This window comes from Apiospora hydei (genome assembly GCF_038363865.1).
Source record: "Apiospora hydei strain CBS 114990 chromosome Unknown utg000009l_segment0_segment0, whole genome shotgun sequence".
Lineage (NCBI taxonomy): Eukaryota > Fungi > Ascomycota > Sordariomycetes > Amphisphaeriales > Apiosporaceae > Apiospora > Apiospora hydei.
In genome coordinates, this window is record NW_027117368.1 from 4,813,052 (window position 1) to 4,833,652 (window position 20,601).

The 20,601-nt window shown below is 55.6% G+C and overlaps 5 protein-coding genes across 5 annotated transcripts; 3 read left to right on the forward strand and 2 right to left on the reverse strand.

Moving 5' to 3' along the window:
* Positions 1–6,397: 6,397 nt before the first annotated feature.
* PG997_013317 (NAD-specific glutamate dehydrogenase) lies at positions 6,398–9,740 on the forward strand (the record flags this gene model as incomplete). The annotated part of the gene is given in 4 exon segments (XM_066817631.1): positions 6,398–6,677; positions 6,731–7,462; positions 7,477–9,649; positions 9,710–9,740. 4 exon segments carry the CDS (start codon positions 6,398–6,400, stop codon positions 9,738–9,740), a joined length of 3,216 nt encoding a protein of 1,071 aa, XP_066663323.1.
* A 1,215-nt stretch (positions 9,741–10,955) lies between these two features.
* On the forward strand, positions 10,956–13,361 carry PG997_013318 (alpha-L-rhamnosidase; the record flags this gene model as incomplete). The annotated part of the gene is made up of 4 exons (XM_066817632.1): positions 10,956–11,378; positions 11,435–11,467; positions 11,525–12,057; positions 12,137–13,361. 4 exons carry the CDS (start codon positions 10,956–10,958, stop codon positions 13,359–13,361), a joined length of 2,214 nt encoding a protein of 737 aa, XP_066663324.1.
* An 850-nt stretch (positions 13,362–14,211) lies between these two features.
* Positions 14,212–16,204, forward strand: PG997_013319 (uncharacterized protein; the record flags this gene model as incomplete). Its single annotated transcript, XM_066817633.1, has 4 exons — positions 14,212–14,250; positions 14,347–14,571; positions 14,644–15,390; positions 15,485–16,204. 4 exons carry the CDS (start codon positions 14,212–14,214, stop codon positions 16,202–16,204), a joined length of 1,731 nt encoding a protein of 576 aa, XP_066663325.1.
* A 175-nt stretch (positions 16,205–16,379) lies between these two features.
* On the reverse strand, positions 16,380–17,416 carry PG997_013320 (uncharacterized protein; the record flags this gene model as incomplete). The annotated part of the gene is made up of 2 exons (XM_066817634.1): positions 16,380–16,827; positions 17,085–17,416. 2 exons carry the CDS (start codon positions 17,414–17,416, stop codon positions 16,380–16,382), a joined length of 780 nt encoding a protein of 259 aa, XP_066663326.1.
* Positions 17,417–17,715: 299 nt separating this feature from the next.
* Positions 17,716–19,582, reverse strand: PG997_013321 (uncharacterized protein; the record flags this gene model as incomplete). Its single annotated transcript, XM_066817635.1, has 4 exons — positions 17,716–18,199; positions 18,288–19,108; positions 19,165–19,272; positions 19,346–19,582. 4 exons carry the CDS (start codon positions 19,580–19,582, stop codon positions 17,716–17,718), a joined length of 1,650 nt encoding a protein of 549 aa, XP_066663327.1.
* Between the last annotated feature and the right edge of the window lie 1,019 nt (positions 19,583–20,601).

A 20,601-nucleotide genomic window follows, 5' to 3' on the forward strand; every position in this document is an offset into this window, starting at 1 on the left:
ATTATCGACTGAGCTTCGAATACTACGTCCCTTGACCTAAAATATCCCCCTTTTCGTCGTCGGCTTTCGTCCCAGCTTTCGGCAGTGGTTGCATTTTTGTACAGAGAAGAAGAATTTCAAGGATTCTAGGCCAATATAGTTGTACTTGACATCATCTCCCGGGATCAAAGGTTCCAGAGAGATGCACCCGCTCTTTACATCGGTGGAAGACGACTCGATCTGAAGAGCTGCCGTGACTACGAAGTCGATGGACTACTCCTTTCCGATAAAATCGTTCAACTCGAGAGCAAACGACTTGACCAAAGTCTGGATGCTCATGTCCTCGGCCAGAACAACATCTTCCTTGGGCTCGTCTTCCCTCAATACGCTCAAGTAGCCCGGCAATGCAGTATAACCTTTGAAGCAGGTACTGTTCTTCCTCTCACGGACGTTTATAGTGTGTGTTACTCACCCCAGTCAGTCTGGCATATCACAATAAACCGGCTCTAAACTTGCTCCTTGCTGCTACCGGCCCAGCTGCTGCCGGACTAACGATCAACACACGATGGGCTTCTGAAGAGTTTATCAGTGGTGTCTGGCACAACTCCTATCTTACGGAATTTGTCTCATGCTTTCTGCGGTATGGACTGGATGCAAGTATTGGCGTTGAGATCCTGCTTCTTTCTGGAGGCTTCTGCACGCAACCCCCAGTCTGGATTCGCTAAAGGAGGCCTTTGAAGAGGTGACTATTGTGGAGGATAGGGCTTCCCAGCTTGAGTTGACGAGGATAGGACGGGCCATTAGAGATCGGTTAGTCCGGTAAACTATTCACAGAGGCTTATCACGCAGTGACGGGAGATGTCATGGGCCTCAAACTCCTGCTCCACCACAAGGAAAATGCTGACATCAAAAACGGGGAAGCTCTTCTGGCGGCTATCCGTCAAGGTGAAGTGAGAGTGCTCGACATTTTGCCCTTCACCAAGATCGCCGAGGAAGAGTCGAATTGGAGAGTCCGGCTGATAGAGATAACACGACTACTGGCTCCCTACACGGACCGAAACTGGAAACCGAAGAGCCAGAAGACGTTATTTCCCGTCCCACTGGACCAAGGGGCCAATAATCAAGTTACATCGGAACTGATTGGCGCCTTGGGGGTCTCCAGTGATAAGAGCACGGATGAGAGATACTTGATTAAGGACAGCCAGTGGGCTGCTGCGGCCTGCCCCAGGAGTTGGCTAAATTATGGACGAAAGAGTTAGAGGAGTCGTCAGAGGCATGATCTGAGGAAACGTATGGGCCTGTCCCCAAGGGCATGATGGTAGTTGTGATAGTGGTGATAGCTCACTTGCTATTACTTACTATCCTACTTTTTAGCCCCTGGAAAGTGACAGATGGCTACATACCCTGACTCCCGAGGTACTCACAGACATTGAAATTGCCTATTGTACCTTCGGGACATGAGCAAGTTCTTAAATGGGCTCATGTGGCGTGCTTACGATGTCCGAGTTGCACCGCATCACGCATGCTCTTCATGATTCTACGCGCTTACTTGGGCATGACATGTCGACACTCTGCACATACCGACGAGGCTAGTCCTTTCCTTCTATACCCAAGTCCTTCTCGTGATACAGGCTTTTGCCATATCCCAGGCGTGAGTGCATTGGTGGCTGACATGAATTGTCGATATTAGTCAGGCCACCACTGCATCTCGCCGCATGCCACCGGCAATGCATTTCCTCGGAGAAGAGTCTGGCGTGATGCAGGAAGTTGTCGACAGCGGCCATGAGTGGGCGACAAATCAAGCACGATGCTACGTAGGACGTGGTGCGCCCAACTGCCGTCGAGGTAGAATGCAGAGCCGGCCCCGTCACGGACGCCGTGCACGTACACGATGCGTATCAGTGCCGAGGCGAGCCGCATACCCCGGCTCTTGGGAGTATACGTGCACAGCTCGATGTATGCGATGCATTGCCGTAATCGCAGCAGGTTGCCCAAGCCATAGTACTGACGAGGGAAGCGCTGCGGAGGGAAAGGGCCCGGTGCCTGATGATCAATTATGCAGCTGGTTGCGCAAGCCTGTATTGGACTCCACGCAGATCGTTGACCTGTGCTCTGATGCTCTCTCGCTGGTGGATAGGATGGCCGTCGCCGCCATAGACACGACCTGGAAAGCTGGGTAGCAGGACCTTCAAACATTGAGCTGTCACACCCTCTGGGCTCGAATGGGCTGATCAGACGAGAGCGGAGGCTTCTCGAAGGCGTCCGGTATCACTCTCAGCTCTGCGACAGGGAGATGGACACATCGCTGTCGCCCCTAAAGAAGCAAAAACGCACGAAGCGGAAGGGAGGAGCACGAACAACGAAAGATGACAGTGCCGCGTACCTGTAGATGCGTAGTACATAGCCCACGGCCTTTACTTTTTTCTCGTGCTGGGCCCCTCCCTGGCGTGATGTTGCATGAAAGAATGACATCGCCGGCTTATCCGATTGACAAATAAGCAACGCCCCCAATTCCCCATGCTTTTTTGTCGTCTGTTGTCGATATGCCATCTTCGGCATTTCTTGTCTGATAATTCTGTAGCCGTGTTGTGCATCTCGGGGCAGTCATCTGATGTGTCTAGCTTCAGATTACAGCTAAAGTTCCGTTCTGATGTTCTTCATGTTGGTTTTACCAGGAGCAGTGATATGCGGCCGTGGGTTTCAACGCATTCTGTCACGGAGTTTGGGTTACGGAAATTGGCTTGGCGGGTCTTCCGCACACGTAACGCAAGACTGCTAACGTTAAACTCCAGTTGCAGAGGGCTGTGGCAGTGCGCTTCAACGCTACAGCGGCCGCTTTCCCGTATGCACGCAGCGCCGATCGAGATTTACACGAGGTACACGAGCGACGGGGTTTGGACCAGCAGGCATTGTTGACAATTGATCTTTTTTCTTCTTTTCTTTTACGATTCACCCCCTGAATAAACGGCTGCGCAGGGAAGCTTGCCGGGCTTTGAGCATGCAGTGCAGGGCAGCAGCCTGTAGCCGGCTAGCAGGCCACCCAGTACGTACCTTGGAATACTTCCAGATCAATTGATTTGATCGATCAAATTGCCTGTTTGATGCTCTCCCTCCAACCAGGCCTACCCGACCGAGCCTGAGCCGCCGCCGCGACGCTAACCTGCCTGGAACCTGCCGAACCCCAAGTTCGATGCATTGCTGGGATTACGACGACATGGAGGAAAAGGCGTGCTTCAACGCCTCAACTCTCCAACTGCGAAAACTGCAATTGCCTACCCCGGACCCGCTGCAGTGTTACCGAGGGCCCCTGTTCCGATCGTTGCTCTTGGTCTCTCTGGTCGCTGCGATTTTTTACGCAATTTCGTGGTAATATTCTGCCATGCTCGTGACGTGTAGCCCGTGGTTCTGATGGGGTAACTATTACCCCCATTTTACTTGATCGCAAGGGGCAGAGCAGACGCTTAGCGACCACGAGGCCACTCGACTCGACGCCAACAGGCCCAACTCGCTCTACCAAGCACTGCCAACCCGCTTCTGACCGCCGTAAGAAAAAAAAACTTCCTCGTGGCTCCCCCATGGGGTCGGCGGACTATGCTATTACCAAATTTTACCAAATCTTAGCAAATCTAAATGCGCTGGCTACTCCGCGATGGTTTGCAATTTGCTAATAGGAGCTGGGTTTTCGCGGGGAAGGTGGATGCCAGGAGATGCTGGGGGGGATGCCGGGGGACCGCCAATGCTCGGGGTTGAAATCTCTTCGCCAGGGCCATCCCCTAATGATCTCCTAATGAACTGTATGGGGGAGGCCCAGAACAGTTAGAAGGCATCATGCCAAATTGCTTCCCCGGATTACGGCTTGGGGAAACCCTTTTGGCATGATTTTTCTCCATCGATGATGTTATCACGGGGCGAGGTCCCATTGCCTCAGGTAATGGGCCAGGGCGCTGGGCAAGTCTCGCTTGATTGATCGCCTTCGTTTCGGTCCCCGTCTGGGTAGATCAGCGGGCTTCCCAGTTGAGAAAGGGGACGGCTAAGTTTGCATCTTTCCACGTTCGTGACCTGGGGGCAAGAGGCAGGAGGCAGGAGGCAGGAGGCAGGAGACAGGAGGCGGTAAAAGAAGCTTATCCATAGGCCGCTCTCGATCGTCGGCCAGCGCACCCCAGACGGTCGCTTGATCCAAACATTCCTGGGCTGCGGGAGGGAAAAGCCGTTATTGTTGCACTACCGAGTCCCGGACTTCGATAGAACCCCTGATTAAATTAGAAAGGGCGAAAGAAAAAGAACAAGCGTTTTCGTCCTTGTACGACCGGCTCCAACAGAACAAGTCATGGAAAAAAGGGGCCATCCTCGAGAGCCGGTTTCGCAAGCCGCGTGTAAGTAGAGTACCTACCTAGGCAGGCAATCTAGAGGCTCTTTCTTCAATACATGGCAATTGATTTGATACGAGACAGTTGTTACCTGCCAGCGGTATTTGGCAAGTATGTAGCCACGTACCTGGCAATCTACACTGATCAATTGGCAATTTGGGCCGAGTCCACCAAAAGCTCCGCGGGTGTCGACACCACCGGCCTCACTAAAACATCCGCCGAAAGGCCGTGGGAATTTTGCCTTGCTTGAGGCGTATCAGAAACAACAAAAACCTCACGATGCTGCAGGTTTGGAGAGCGTCGCAATCAGCAGGTGGAGCAACCTTGGACCTTGGATGCTGGAGTTGGGATGAACAATGAGCCTCGAATAACCGGCACCACGGTGGGTGCGGCGACGTACTACAAGCACTGCTGAGGATGCACATGCCCCTTGGGAGTTAGTGTCGTGGATGACTGGCAGCGGCGCTAGCACGCTAAAGGCATCTAATGGATCGGCCTTTCATGTACGACGATCAGGTACCGTGCCTCCGGGCCAATAGCATCCCTGCCCGCCATCCTCGAACAGCCCCAGGGCGACCTGGAATTTCTATTTGGTAATGACAGCAAAGCTCATGATCACTAGAGTCATGGTCCTGGTCGTCGACTGTAGCTTCTCACCCTCTCGCGCCCTCTCCCTGCCCTGCCTGGGCCTGGATGAGGTCAAGGGGAATCGCACGCCATTGCGCCGTACGCGGATCCGACGGGCGCAGTATATAAGAGGCCCCTAACGCCCGTCCGTCTGGGCCCTTGCCGTCTGGTTGGTATCACGACCTAACCTCCAAGCACCAATCACCTAGTTCCAGGGGACAGAGTTTCCCGTTATCTTTTAGCTGCTTCCATTCTCCCCTTCTTTCAGCTGGGAAGGCTTCCTTATCTCGTCGGAATCGCCTTGATCTCTCCCAAGCCCGTCATCAGCCCAAGCTTCCGGTCTTGGCTGTGCAGACCCTCCCTCTTCTCGCCCTAGAGCTGGTAGCATCATCACCAACGAGACCTCCCTACCCCTTATTCGCCCTTGCTCGACTCGACTGTAGCCGGGCACCTGCTGCGGATTCGCTTCCTCCAGCTTACCTACTTACTCGTGTGTCCTTATCCTCAATCTCTCGGGAGCCCTGGAGTGAAATTATCGTGTTCTTGTGGTGGATATTGCTTTTGTCGAACCTTTCGATTGCCCCCTCCAAACCTTCCAACCTTTACGAACCAGGGTACATCGTACATCAGCCTGCCCCTCCAAAAAAAGACACCAACATCGTCATAACCAACCCAATCAAAACAACAACACCTCTTGCGTCCGTCCAACGCAACACTCCTCCACAAAACCGCCGACGCTCTCGCTGCGACAGCCCCGGCTGCAACCATACTTTTGTTCCTCATCCCATCCTTCCGCATACACTGCAGCCGATTTCAGTGACCGCTAGTCAAGGGTCACAGCAGCCAAAGCTAGCCCGGTAAGTTGCTCTTTGATTCCCCGGCCTGTCTTATCTCTCTCGTACCCAGCCACGATCACACGAGGTCGAGCGGTGAAGCGGGCGCTACTCTACTCTGCTCCCAGTCAAACGGGTCGCCGAGATAGCATTCGAGGTGCCACCTGAGCGGCTTATCTCGTTCGTGCCAGTGCTTTTGCCCCGTCAGCCCAGCCCAGCCCGGCCCAGCCCATCCCCTGCATTCCCAATGCCCGCTAGTGCCCCTGCAATTGTTTATGTACCTTTTGGCGATTCGGGTATCGCAGGCATTTGCCTTCGCCTCTGCCTTGCCCAACTTTTTGGTTGCCCGCCAACGACGCACCGGAAGCCCCTGAAGCTTTGAATAGCACCATCTCTCGCAATGACACGATCTGCAGATCTCTGTCATGGCTGTAGTCTAGCCAATGCCCACGGCACAGGCCCAATCCCCCAGCCTTTGGTTCGGGGTATAAAGTCTTTGGCGCCGCCGTTTCCACAGAGGCTATTCTCTGCCCTGCAGTCGGATACTCGCATTCGGTCTTTGTCTTTGCAGCAGCAGCACGTTTCCTCAGGATGTTGAGCCTTCAGACAGCTGACCTGCCACTAGACAGGTTTCCAGAGTACGCCGAATCACCTGACGCCTCCAGATCGCCCAGCATGTCGGTCAACGGACCCATCAACAAGCTGGTGCAGCAGCTCCAGGGAGGGGCGGAGCCGAGCCGTACTCCCTCCCCTCAGCCCACCCACTTCTCGGTTCCCCAGACTAATGGCAACGGACACCGGGTCCTGCGATCTGCCACCGTCGGATACATTGCGCCCGAGTTCAAGGGAAAGGCAGAACAGAAGCAATCAGGTAGGTCGACGCTGTCCTGGTGTCCCTACGGTCCCTGCTAACCCCCCAAAAAGTCAAGGAGATTCTGTTCAAGGAGGCATGGATCCCCGAGCGCCTCGTAGATGCTCAAATCGAGTGGTTCTACAGCTCTCTCGGCATCGACGATGTCTACTTCCAGCTGGAAAGCCCCGAGGTCATCGCGACTCACATTACCTCGCTGTACGCTGCCAAGGTGGCCGCGCACAACCACCCGAATAAACAAGAAGAGATCCGTCTCGATATGGAGGCATCAGACCACGCAATCTACATCGACACAAGCGAGCCGGGTCAAACGGCGACTTCTGGTCCCCGCTATGAGCAGAGACTGGAGGCCAAGTACCTGGACCATGTCGGCACCAAGCGTTTTCGCGTCGAGACTTTCCGATCTCCCGGAACCTTGTCCGAGTCTCCCGACTCCAAGGCGTCTTTGCGGTGCTACTTTGTCTACCAATGTCAATTTGTAGACTCGAACCCCCCTCCCGACGAGACCAGACTCGAGGTCATTGCCGACCGCATGTTCATGACCAAGGCGACTAAGAACACCAAGTTCATCTACCAAGACATCATCACCCTGGCGGTGAACAGGACCGGCCCGGTCATCGAGGTGTTTGACATTGAGGATTCCCCCGAGAAGCGTCTGGTCGTGGCCTTCCGCTCCCGCACCGCGAGGGGTATGTTCAGTGCCCTGAGCGATCTCTACCACTACTATGGTGTTACCAGCACCAGGAAGTACGTGGAGCAATTCTCAAACGGTATTACCGTCATGAGTATCTACTTGAAGCCCGCGCCTACCACGGCTACCGAGTCGGTAGCACCCCGCTGGAGCAGTCGATCCACCAGATCACCAAGGAAATTTCGCTGCTGTACTGCATTCCGCAGAACAAGCTGCACGACCTTTTCGCCCACGGCGAGTTGAGTCTCCAGGAAGCCATTTATGGCCACTGTGTTTGGGTTTTCGTTCAGCACTTCCTCAACCGTCTCGGCTCCGAATACGTCTCGCTTACCCAAGCACTGGATCCCAAGAACAACGTCCACGCCGGCATTCTCTCCAAGCTGAAGCGCAGGTTGCGCAGCGAGACGTTCACTCCGGACTACATCCTGGAGATCATCACGGCGTACCCGGCTCTGGTTCGCACGCTCTATGCGCAATTCGCTAGCGTCCACTTGAGCGCCGGCGCCGGGTTCGAGAAGCACTTTGTCGCACCCACCCCTGCCGTTGAGGTTCTTTCCGACGCTAGGATGAAGGAGAAGATCAGCCGCGAGGTCGCGAATGAGCACGACGAGATGGTGATGACTGCGTTTAGAATATTCAACAACGCCATCTTGAAGACCAACTACTACACCCCGACCAAGGTGGCTCTCAGTTTCCGTCTAGACCCCGCCTTCCTTCCCGAGATCGAGTACCCCAAGCGCCTCTACGGCATGTTCCTCGTCATCTCGGGAGAGTCTCGCGGATTCCACCTGCGGTTCCGCGACGTCGCTCGTGGTGGCATTCGCATTGTCAAGTCGCGTTCCAAGGAAGCCTATGCCATCAACGCGAGAAACCTGTTCGACGAGAACTACGGCCTGGCGAGCACGCAGCAGCGTAAGAACAAGGATATCCCTGAAGGTGGATCCAAGGGTGTCATCCTCTTGGACCCCAAGCAGCAGGATAAGGCGCAAGAGGCATTCGAGAAGTACATCGACTCCATCCTTGACCTTCTCCTCCCCGCCAAGACCCCGGGCATCAAGAACCCCATCGTCGACCTGTACAGGAAGGAGGAGATCATCTTCATGGGCCCGGATGAGAACACGGCCGACCTCGTCAACTGGGCAACCGAGCATGCCCGCGCTCGTGGAGCGCCTTGGTGGAAGTCTTTCTTCACCGGCAAGTCGCCCAAGCTCGGTGGCATTCCTCACGATCACTACGGCATGACGACGCTCTCTGTTCGAGAATATGTTAAGGGCATCTACCGCAAGAAGAACCTCGACCCTGCGACGGTCAAGAAGATGCAGACGGGCGGTCCCGATGGTGACTTGGGAAGCAACGAGATTCTTCTCAGCAACGAGAGCTACACGTCCATCGTCGATGGTTCGGGTGTTCTGGTGGACCCCAATGGAATCGACAAGGAGGAGCTCATCCGCCTCGCCAAGAAGCGCGCCATGATTGGCGAATTCGACGTCTCGAAGCTTTCCAAGGACGGATACCGTGTCCTTTGCGAGGATAGCAACCTGACGCTACCGACCGGCGAAGTCATCAGCAACGGAACCGCCTTCCGAAACACATACCACCTTCGCGAGAGCGGCCTCACGGACTGCTTCGTCCCCTGTGGTGGTCGACCCGAGTCCATTGATCTCGTCTCTGTCGGTAAGCTCATTAAGGACGGAAAGTCGACTATCCCATACATTGTGGAAGGTGCCAACCTGTTCATTACCCAGGATGCCAAGCTGGCACTGGAGGATGCCGGCTGCATCTTGTTCAAGGACGCATCTGCGAACAAGGGTGGTGTCACGTCCTCCTCGTTAGAAGTCCTGGCCTCTTTGAGCTTCGACGACGAAGGCTTCGTCACGCACATGTGCCACAATGCCAGGGGCGAAGCTCCCGAGTTCTACAAGGCTTATGTCAAATCGGTCCAAGATACCATCTGCAACAACGCACATCTCGAGTTCGAGGCGATCTGGCGGGAACACGAGCAGACGGGAACTGCTCGCTCGATCCTCTCGGACAAGCTGTCGGAAGCCATCACCAAGCTTGACGAGGAGCTTCAGAAGTCTGATCTGTGGGAGAACGAGAAGATCCGACGCTCGGTTCTGGCAGATGCCCTCCCCAAGCTCCTCCTTGAGCAGATCGGATTGGATACGATCATTGAGCGCGTCCCCAACGCGTACCTGCGGGCCATCTTCGGAAGCTACCTGGCGTCCCGCTTCGTCTACGAGTTCGGCGCCAGCCCGTCGCAGTTCGCCTTCTATGACTTGTAAGTTTCATCCACTCACTTTGATATCGCCCCGAGAATATAAACTAACAGCTGGAACAGTATGGCGAAGAGAATGGCCAAGATCGCATAGTGGCCTTACGACATGATCATTTATTTTCTTCAGTTAGGCAGCATGCGCCCGTACACGGTGGCGCATGTTGGCTCTACTGATGTACAAGTCCCTTAGCTCGTGTTTACAGCATTTGCAGGCGAAACGGTGTCTAAAATTATGCGTGTTTCTTGTTGAGTTTATTTTTGGTGTGCGTATTGTGGGACACGGATATATAGAGGAGGAGGGCGAGGTCAATCCCCTACGCTGTTCGGCAGCGCAGGGGAATTGGACTCGGTCTCCTTTTAGCATACACATATATAGAGAGATGGTAGAAGAGGGCCAACTGATTGCCCCAATAATGAATGACTAGGTTCTAAATGATGGCATTTGATGTTGCTGTGAATCTGCCGAGATGCCTCCGGCATCGAGCAGCCGTGATACGATTTTTTTGCATGCACCATCTCGAATGCAACGAAAGATGGTGTGCTAATTCAGCAGTCGCTGCTTTGCTCCAATGACCTGGGAAGGGCTGGTTGATAAGCCAACCTATCAGGCTCTCGTATATGCGCGTAGCCTGGCCGGCGAGCTGGTTACATACCTAACGTTTGACTCTAGGGAGAAACCAGGGTGTAACAAGCACACGTGACACCCGTTCCCTTTCCGAGAGGCGGATCGTTTATTAACAATCATCCCGCAACAAGAGATCCCGAGACACAATTAATATTCCCCGCGTACACCCCATCAATGTCCAGCGTCACGCCGACTCGACACGGCACGGGATGATCACCAACAGCACTTTCAATACGAAGAAGCAATGCACGAGCGAGTAATGGAGAGGGCAGATGCCCCGCCCTCGCCTGCACCTGCACCTGCACCCCGCAGCAGTAGTTCTGGAGTCTCCCGCCTTCCCTGCAACTACTCCGAAAAGAGGGAAGGAGGGTACGGGCATGGGTATGATCATGATCATGATCCAGACCATGGCTATTATGACAACCCCCATCCCAAGATCAGGGCCAAAAGCGATGATGCGGGAGGAAAGAACGTTGCACTGCAGCCGAGTGCACATGCACCTTCCGCTGGGCAATGTTCCTGGTTCATCCCCTCCAGATTGATCCCGTCCACTGCCTGGGTATTTAGGACGAAGCGACCATACTTTCTGATCGCTGCCCTCGCTTGTTCTGGTCGGTGAGCCTGTATTCTTATCTTGGCTTGTTTCGCGCGCCCTCTCGCTCGCTCTCTCTCTCTCTGCCCAACATGCTGATGCGGCTGCATTTCTTAGTGGTATGGACCCTATTCAATACTTGGATCTCGTGCCACTCTGCCTCGGCCGGCGATGAGCCCAGCTGGCACAAGTACGTGCGTGCGCCGTCGAGCGGCCTGATCACCCCCAAGGCGGTTCTCACCAACTACACGCTCGGCAACGTCACGAATGTCCAGGGTCTGATTACGGGGAAGAGCGTGGCACACTTGACGCGCGCGCGCAACGCGTCCAGCGACCACGACGTCCCCACCCTCGTCCTCGACTTTGGCCAGAACGTGGTGGGCTTGCTCAAGATCGCCTTCGCTGGCTCCGACACTTTCGCTAGAGGCGACCCGGGGCTCAGGCTCATCTTCTCGGAGACGGAGGAGTTCCTCACCGACAGAAGCGACTTCACAAGATCGGATAATGCGGTGGGCGTACGTTTCCTGCCCTCTCCTGATGCCTCGCGCTTAGTCACTGATTTCTTTGTCAGGACCTCAAGATCGTCCCCTGTGGATCTGACCAGGTAAGCGTCGCCGAGCTCCTTACTGCACCCTATAGACCACTAAATGCGGATGACTAGATCGCGGTGAAATCCAAACCGTACGAATGGACCAATCAATGGGGCTGCGAGCACGAGCACGACAAGAAAGTTTGCTCTGACGGACTGCATGGGTTCCGATACGTCAAGATTCTGATGGATGCGCTGCCCGATGATGCACCCCATACCACCTCGTTTGGCCATGTGGCAATTTCGTCTGTGAGTCTGGAATGGTCCGGGTATCTGGGGACGCCAGACACATTCACCGGCTGGTTCGAGTGCTCTGATGCGAACCTAACACAGTGGTGGTACGACGCCGCGTACACCACTGAGATGAATATTGACGTCTTCCGCAAGAACGACACAGAGCCTCGCAACGCTTCTAGCGAGTCTCTCGTTGGAAAGACGGTCATCCACGATGGCCCCAAACGAGACCGCGACCCCTACATGGGCGATTTGGCCGTGTCGGCGCTTACCAGCTATTTGACACATGACATCCAAGAGGCCGCTCGAAACGTCATGGAAGATTTGGCCCAGCACCAGAGGGACGACGGATGGATCCCACCTGCCAGCATGTGAGTATCCACCCTCCCCTCTCTCTCTCTCTCTCTCTCTCTCTCTCTAATTTCCAAACCTACGTTCTGACATGAACAGCAAAAATTACGCACTCACTTTGTTTGACTATCCCTTGTGGTGGGTGTCATGCGGCTGGGACTACGTGTTGTACACGGGGAATGTTTCGTATATCGAATCCTATTACCCAGCATTACTGAAGGTGTTGGATACGTATTATCCAGCAAACACTGACAACTCCACTTTCCTGCTTCTTCGGCCTGCGAAGCCTGCTTGGCCTGAGAACTACGGCGACTACGCGTTTATCGATAGACCGGGCTCTGCGGCATACTACAGCGCGCTGTATGTGTTGGCATTGGACCGCGCCGCGGAGCTAGCATCCATGCTGAACAAACCCGACGATGCGGCCCGATGGCGTAATCGTTCCGCCATGGTCTCCAAGGCATTTATCGACGAGCTCTGGGACCCCGCCGTCAAGGCCTTCTTCGACCGGAATTGCACCGGCAGTGGCTGTAAAGCCCATGCCCAGGACGGAAACAGTCTTGCTATCCTTGCGGGCATCGTTCCACTGCCATCCAACACCTCATCCGCCGCGAACGACATCCTAGACTACCTCGAGAAGGCAAACTATCAGCGCTATGGCAACAGTTTCTATGACGCGGACGGCGACGGCATCAAACCCGGGTATTCAAAACTCGTCTACCCGTTCATCTCATACTTCGAGATAGCAGCGAGGTTCCGTGCCGGCAAGACCGAGTCGGCGCTCAACCAGATGCGCCGCATGTACGGCTGGATGGCATCGCAAGATCCGGGAATCACATTCTGGGAGGGCATCGGGGCCGGCGGACAGCCGTACGAGGCCGCTTTGACGAGTATGGCGCACGGCTGGAGTACAGGCATCATTCCGTTGTGCATGAACTACGTGCTAGGCGTCACGCCGGCGACGCCCGGGTTCCTCACCTGGGACGTGAAGCCAGTCGTGGGCGACCTGAAGTGGGCCAAGGGGCAGGTCCCAACCCCGCAAGGCCCGATGCAAGTCAGCTGGTCGTACGATGTCGAGGACGGCCGTATTGATGTGGACGTGGATGCGCCAGCCGGCACAACAGGGACGATCAGCGTGCCAAGTGCGAGTGACGAGGATGGGGGCCAAGGGCGGCGGACGGAGGTTGTACTGGACGGGCAAGTGGTTTACGGCGGCTCAACGAAGGTCATGGCCGACAATGTGGTGACGGGCCGAGATCAAGATCGGGCTATTAGTGTCCAAGTCGAGGGTGGCACGAGACACGTCCTTGAGTTCCGGGTGTAAGTAGCTTCATGGTGTGTACCTTAATGCGTGGTATTAATATGGAATTATCGTGGGTTTGCCTTTGCGCCCTTTCCTATCGGTGCTTCATTCACAGTCTCGGGTATTTAGTAGTCAACCGGTCGCTGGTGTCGATCCGAAACCGTAATTCAAAGGCAAGAATGCTACTACGAGGCTCTCGTAGCGGCAATAACTGACATTTTCGTCCATCTCGTGGACTAGTCGGGCTTATATAAAAGTGCAAGCCTTATAATTCTATAAAGTACACACCGCCGGTAGGGAACGGACCAGCCGTCTCGGCATGAACGATTCGTATGATACGAGCGGATCCCGCTCCGCTTGGTCCTTGGGTGGATGCCCATTTGCAGTTGAAGGGCGAAGCGATCGTCGTCAATTGCCCCTACTGTAGCTAGGCGAACGTTGCAGGGGGGGCAGGTTGACAGTAAGCCCCTAGTCCTGTTTCTCTGCGTACTTAGCGGCGTCGACAGAAGCCTATTTTTGAATTTTATGGAGTCGTCGGTAGCGGCACGGCCACTACGGAATACTATGCACTGTCATTTCCCACGCGACCGACCGCGAGAGGAGAGGGCAAGGTTACTTTTTCCTCGGGCGGGCTGGCTGGCGATGTCTCGGTGTTTAAGCATACTAGTAGGCAATGCGTTTCAATCCATGCGTTCTAGATCGCTTCGGTGGAATCATTGTTAAGACATAGACGTCCGAGTTTTTGCTTTGTTTCGTTTTCGATCTTCTCCTTGCGTCTTGTTTTCTTCCCATCTACTCTAATCGAGCTAAAATCTTGGGGGACGTTCAAATCTCGGAGTCTTGAGATCTTTTATCAATATTGAATCCGGCAATGATTGACTCGGCCAATCAGAGGTACAGCAGCGATAGTGTAAGTCATGCGTCCGAGGCGACAACACCACCTCTCGTGGTTTCTATCTGTCATCCGCTTGGGATATATACTGACTTGATCCTCCCTTCTGCCCAGCTCGCCGCCGCCTTCGTCGCTGCAAACTGCATGACTTTGGCCTTGCTAAGTATACACTACCTTGTCGCGTATAAGCCGAGAAGAGATGCGATGGACTCCGTCGTGTTGGAATGGCCGCGCCGGTGCTTCCGCCAGCTCACGGCGTCCGTGCTCGGCACTCCTGCTGGTAAGGAGTCGTCTGGCTTTTCGGGCATTGCGCCCTCAATGGAGGGGTGGCTCCGTATGGTGAGTTTTCATCCTGGGCGACTAAACAATGGCGATCTCGACCTCATTTACTGACCTCTTCGTCCCGCACAGTGCCTCGTGAACGTCGCCGATATGCAGGCCATCCTCGGCTTCAAGCTGCTGCACGAGCTGTACGAAGCCGTGGACGCCGAGATCTCGGCGGCGCAGTGGCAGTTCCTCATGCACCTGGCCTGGTTCCCCGCCATCGCCTGCATGTGCAGCATATCGGTCCTGTCTCCTCCTTCGGCAACCAATGGCCGCGGCGATGCCCACGAATGGCCCAGGCTCGGCCGCGCCGTGGCCCTCGCCGCCCTGCTCGGTAGTATGCTCGTCGGCACCGCGCCCACGTTCTTCTTCAACTGGGAGTATGGCCGGCAGGAGGCCAGTGCCGCGGCGCTCGGGACCGATGCGCGGCGCTTTCTGTTCGACTTGGCCGGCGAGTTGCGGCGGTTCCGCGGCGGCGAGGGGAGCGCCGCGAGTCTGAGCGAGACCCACGGGTTCCAGCTGGCGGCCTTCTCGGTCGTGGCGCTCATGTCTGTGGCGATCCTGGTGCTGGCGAAGGCGATTTCTGCTCCTAGTAAAGAGGAGGAGAAGAAGGAGTGCCCTTCGCAGCAGACTAAGTCAAGCGGCACCACCGTCAGCCGATGGCTTGGCGTCCAAAGAGGCGGGATTCATCTGGAGGACCTCGAAGATGTTGAATCGTCGTTGAGTCTGGTCGATGCACGACCAAACCCGAGGACCTTTGGTGGTATTCTTTCGGATGCGGCTGTCTTTTTCGTTAGGTTCAACCTGGACTTGCTCACGTCCAGGCTCGCAGAGGTAATGACACCCCTTCTCTTCCCACGTCCTTTCATCGCGCTGCCTGCCAGCTATACCAGTATCGTGGCTAAACGCTAACTGGAACCAAACATAGATCTTTCTCCTCCTTGTCCTCCTCGCATGGGGTGTAGCTAGGCTTTATGGATCGATGCGCAAATCCGAAGGCCAGATCCCGAATGGCCAGGCTTTATGGAGCTTCTCCCAACAGCTACCACTGGCGCTTTGGGTCGTACCCTTCGTTGTGGCGACCAACTCGTATCTGCTGCCTGTCAATGTATCTCGTCCGTCCTCCGAGTACCAATGCATTGGCCAGAGCGCGGATGAGAAGGAAACTGCCAGTCAACCAATCACGTCTGGTCAGAAAGATGGCGATGACGAATCAGCACCAGCAGAGGAGAACAACACGCCCAGCTACCCCACGCCCTGGATGGGCGTGTCACTGGTCTGCGGGAGCGGCCTCCTCCTAGTCATGACCTTTGCCTTCTTCGCGGCCACCTTCAACATGATGATGGGGTTCGAGCCGCAGTTCCTCGTCTCCGAGGCCCTCTTCACGCGGATCGGCGTCATCTGGGTCTTTTTCCTTGGCTACCCCTGTGCATGCTTCGCGACCGGGCTCGTGGCTTATACTATGGAGCGCTGCTGGATCCGGAAACGTGGAGGCGGCATGCTGCCCGATGCGACGGCGATGATGGATCAAGTGGGAGGAGACGAGTTCTCGAAGTGGCGGGTTAGGGATTACCTCTTACTGCTCGTGATTGGCGGGGCCGCCCATGCGTTCTCTGTAGCAGTTCTTCTCGTTATGAGTATGAAGTGAGGGGTGAATGGGCAAACATGAAGATTCGAGGTCGACGATCTTCTAATTCATCAAACGATAAAAGTACTGTACAGATCAGGGATAATTTAGTACGTTCGGCGCGCCGTTTTTAACGCCGGCTACCCTCGCTAAGCTATCTGATGGGATAAATTAGCCCAGTTCTATTTTGCACGGACTAGTCGATCTTTCCTTTGAGTATTGAACGGGTATCCTCCTTGGAGCCAAGGGTGACTCTTTTGTAGTCGGCACACTCCATCCATGCCTCCCTGACACACTCACCCAGGCTGTACTGCCAAGTTGCTTTCCAAGTAACGGTTGCCGTGCCGCAACGTGACTGAGCATATGCAAAGGATCCCACCTGTCTATTCATGTCCCTCGCAGTAAGTATCTGCATGGCCTGGAGACTGAGCATGCCGGAAGACGCCTTCGCTGCGGCTTTCAAGACGGCCTCGAGTCGTCGTATATTCTCGTCGCCCGGGACGAGGAAGCCTGAGGTGAGCCACAACACCTCCAGCCTGCCCCAGGCGCCTGGTGCCACCGCCGAACCCGGACGGCAATAATTGAGGAAGTCGTGGGCGTCGAAGAGGCCTACTGCAACCAGCGCCTTCAGAGTCTGACTTTTTCTGGCAAAATTCAGTGCCAAGAGTGACTTCGCGGCCGTTTGCTTGCACACACTCTGGGGATTGGTTCGTAACTGTCCTTGAGGCTGCACTATGATTCCTTCCAGTGACGCAGGCCATATTTTCAGACTCCGCCCCGCTTCTACGTCGCCGGATGTCGATAGTAACCAGGCGGCCCAACCCAATCAAAGACGCTTCAGGTTCGTGCAGCGGCCGAGGATGGGGCGCCCGCCGGTGCTGAAACTGGTGATGACCGGAACGGCCTTGAGGCTGCAGGACCTTCGGGGATCGGACGGGAACGAGAGCGGGGGGACCGGACTCTTCCCGTCAGGTCGTCTGGGTCGCTTGGAAAAGTGATTTTGAGGTCGAGCTCGATCCCGTGGGCGATGCCCTGCGTGACTGCGGAGGCGTCCCAGGTATGGAGTATGCTGAACAGCTTGGAAATGGCATATGCGAAAGCGACCTGCCATTCTCGGCAAACACTGGCCAGGGACCCAATACGAGCGTGCCTAGTGACTCTTCCCATCACCATCGCTCGTAACTCGGATGGCAGTGCAGACCACCCCATTTTCGGTGGTTGGTGTTCTAACATGTCTAAGCATTGTAAACCGGAGAGTTTATTATTCGGTAAAGGGAGGATGATTGATGCCCTGACGTTATATATACAAGAATTGATCATGTGTCCTCTTATCCTTACCTTTGCCACGTAGAGTTAGTGACAACCTTCGTAGCTATGGTCGCGGTGGTTCCATGGTTCCTGAAACCTACAAGTGACCGCCGCTCATGAAATAGTTCAATATGAAATTTAAGAGTATATGATTATATTATATTTAATTACTGGGACCTGAGTCTAGATGGGTTTATATGTTTCGTTCAAATGCTTCGTTCAAATCATTTCTCGCGTTCATTCGGCGGCGTGCTTGCTGGCACATTGACCAACGTATCCTCGCCCTCGGAGCTCGAGCCTCCCACGACGCCGCCCCGAGTAGGGTCCCTGCTCTCCGTTCCGTGCTCACCCCCGACCTTGGCCTCCTCGTCTTGGGGCGGCTTGGGCACGGCGGTCGGGGCGAACTTGGACCGCGCGCGGATCCGCTCGCCGTACTTGTAGAAGACGAAGGGCATGATGGCGAGCCCGGCCGCGACGGCGCCCAAGACGGATCCGCCCACGCCCACGCCGAGAGCGTCGAACATGTAGCCGGTCCAGAGGGGCGCCGAGGCCGCGCTGGCGGAACGGCACACCGTGTTGATGGCGATGGCGCTCGCTGCGTACCACTTGTAGGTGTCGACCAGGTAGTTGGTGAAGGAGTTGAAGATGATGACAATGACGAGGGAGACGCAGGTGCCGGCGATGGGAGGCACAATCCAGTGGACGTAGCTATTAGAAGTGTTAGTCGCGAGGTCCATTTGATTATGAATAGAAGTGTCGGGCATCCCAGTCATTTGGATAGGGGGTGAGTACTTACTTGAAATTACCGGACCAGGCAAACCAGAACAAGAAGCCCGGGAACAGCACAGCCGGCACCATGGCCAGCGGCAACCGATCCTCAGGCCTCCTCGGTCGGCCCAGATCGAGACCGGCCGTCTTCTGCTCGTAGTAGAAGATGATGGCGCCGCCGATCATGCCGCCGATGCCCGTGGCCAGGACGGGGAGCTGGCCGATGCCGACGTTCCAGTGGCGGTGCTGTTGGTAGATGATGGGGTAGATGCTGAAAAGCATGTAGATGAGGGTGTAGAGGAAGGTGATGTAGACGGCGACGCAGAAGGAGATGGGGTCGAACAGGATGCGCCAGGGGCGGAGCAGCGCCGTACCCAGGATCGCCATCAGGGAGGACGCGCCGCCGTCGGCCTCGGCAGGGGCCAGGACGTCCTCAAACCCGGGGATCCGGGCGGCGCGGATGCGCGCCGCCTTGCGCCGCAGCAGCACCGGCTCGTAGGTCTCGGGGATGGTGAAGATGAACAACAGCGAGAAGGCGCCGAAAATGGTGAGCACGTAGAAGCACCAGCGCCAGCCGATGGTCAGCTGCAAGAAGCCCGAGACGACGGGGGCGAGCGCGGGGCCGATCTGCAGCATGATGGTGAAGAAGGCCATGGCCTTGCCGCGGTCCTTGTTATCCCATATATCTGCCATGATGGCTGGTGCATTGGACAGGGTGGAGCTGGCGAAGGTCCCAGTCAGGAAACGTCCGACGAGCAGACCGGCGAAGTTCTGCGTAAAGGCGCAAAGGAAGTTGAAGACGACGTAAAGAATCATACATGAGTATAGCAGCCAGCGGCGACCATAGAACTGGGAAGTTGTGTTAGTCGTGACACCAGTGTTACCCAATCGATGGATATGCTTACTTCACTTAGAGGTGCGAAGACCATAGGGCCGGCACAATAGCCCAGTAGAAAGAGTGTGATAGTAAGGCCGGCGATCTGTCTCGTCACGCCGAATTCGTCGGATATGCCCTGTTTTGCGTCGGTAAGTTAGTCGGATATCTTTAGGAACCATAGTCCGGTCCGAGAACGAAAGTATACGCACCTGAAGAATACCGGAGGGCGCCGAGGACGCAAACGTCGCGTTGATGACGGCGACGACGCTGGCAAAGCTGATCCACCAGCGCCTAGCCGAGGACCAGTTCTTGGGGTTCTCTACATCGCCCGGGGAGAAGGCGAGGTGGCCCTCGTCGTCGAGGGCGGGAGGGGACTCCTCATAGTGCAATTCGTGGGTGTGGTACGGCTTGAGGACCCGGGACAAGGTTGGTGTGAGTTTGCTCATCGTCGCATTGGACGATCCGAATCGCCTGGCCGGAACTTAGTCGATCAATAGCGCGCGCACTTGGCTCCCGTGGCCGATCTCTTCGCCGGGAACTTCCGTAGCGGTTATAGAACAGGAATCATACAGCAGCAAAAGACCGCGAAAGCTATGTCACACACACACAGTCGAGGAGTCACCTGCGTGTCCGGATCTGGGAATGCGAAGTTGCTGTGCTGTACCGTTGGCACGCGAAAACTCTGGGACCTGACCCCCTAAAGCGCCAAGGAGTAAAGATCCGAGACTGAGATCTATCAGAGGAGAAAAGCTCTTTGAAAGTGAGATATCCAAAGCTAAGAAAGACTTTGTCGCTTCGATTTCCGACCCTCTAACCAGATATAAACAAGAGAAGATCTATTCCGTCTATTGTGAGTCCCTTCTGGTTCCTGCGGTCGATGGCAGAAAGTCCTGTGCAGGAGGAAGGGTGAGCCTTCGGGCCCGTAGAAGCAGCGAGCTCGCTCGATATAAGCAGCACACCCAAAAGTCCCCCCCATGAGTTCCGTGGCCTCTGCCGACAGCTACTTTCACCTGGGTCCTCACCGAACCCAAGTGCCCACACGGGCTCCACGTCGCCCCCGGCAGGAGACGGATTTAAGCCTGAGCAGAGCCTCATGGCCTTGATTGCGCTGGGCGATGCAAAGGCCGAGGCAGCGAGGCAGGCCCAAGTGGCTCCATATCGGCCCATCTGGTCGGGGATACGATGCTCCCCCCTAGGCATTCGGAAAACGGGTACGGGAGATCTCTCGTGCGTCTTGGGGAGTGGATGTCCGAGTGGGCTTTCTAGACGTTTCCTTGGCTGCAGTTGGGCCCCGGAAAATGGGCTTCGCTCGCTTCTCGTGCTTCCACCCCTGCTGTGTGGCCTTGCTTAATCTGAGCCGGGCCGAATATAACGGGACGGTTAAGTCGGTCTAGGCAAAGCTTGTCTCCTGTTAATGGCCGCACCTTGCAGTGTCGCCTGGCCTGGATTAAAGAAAGGACTTCAT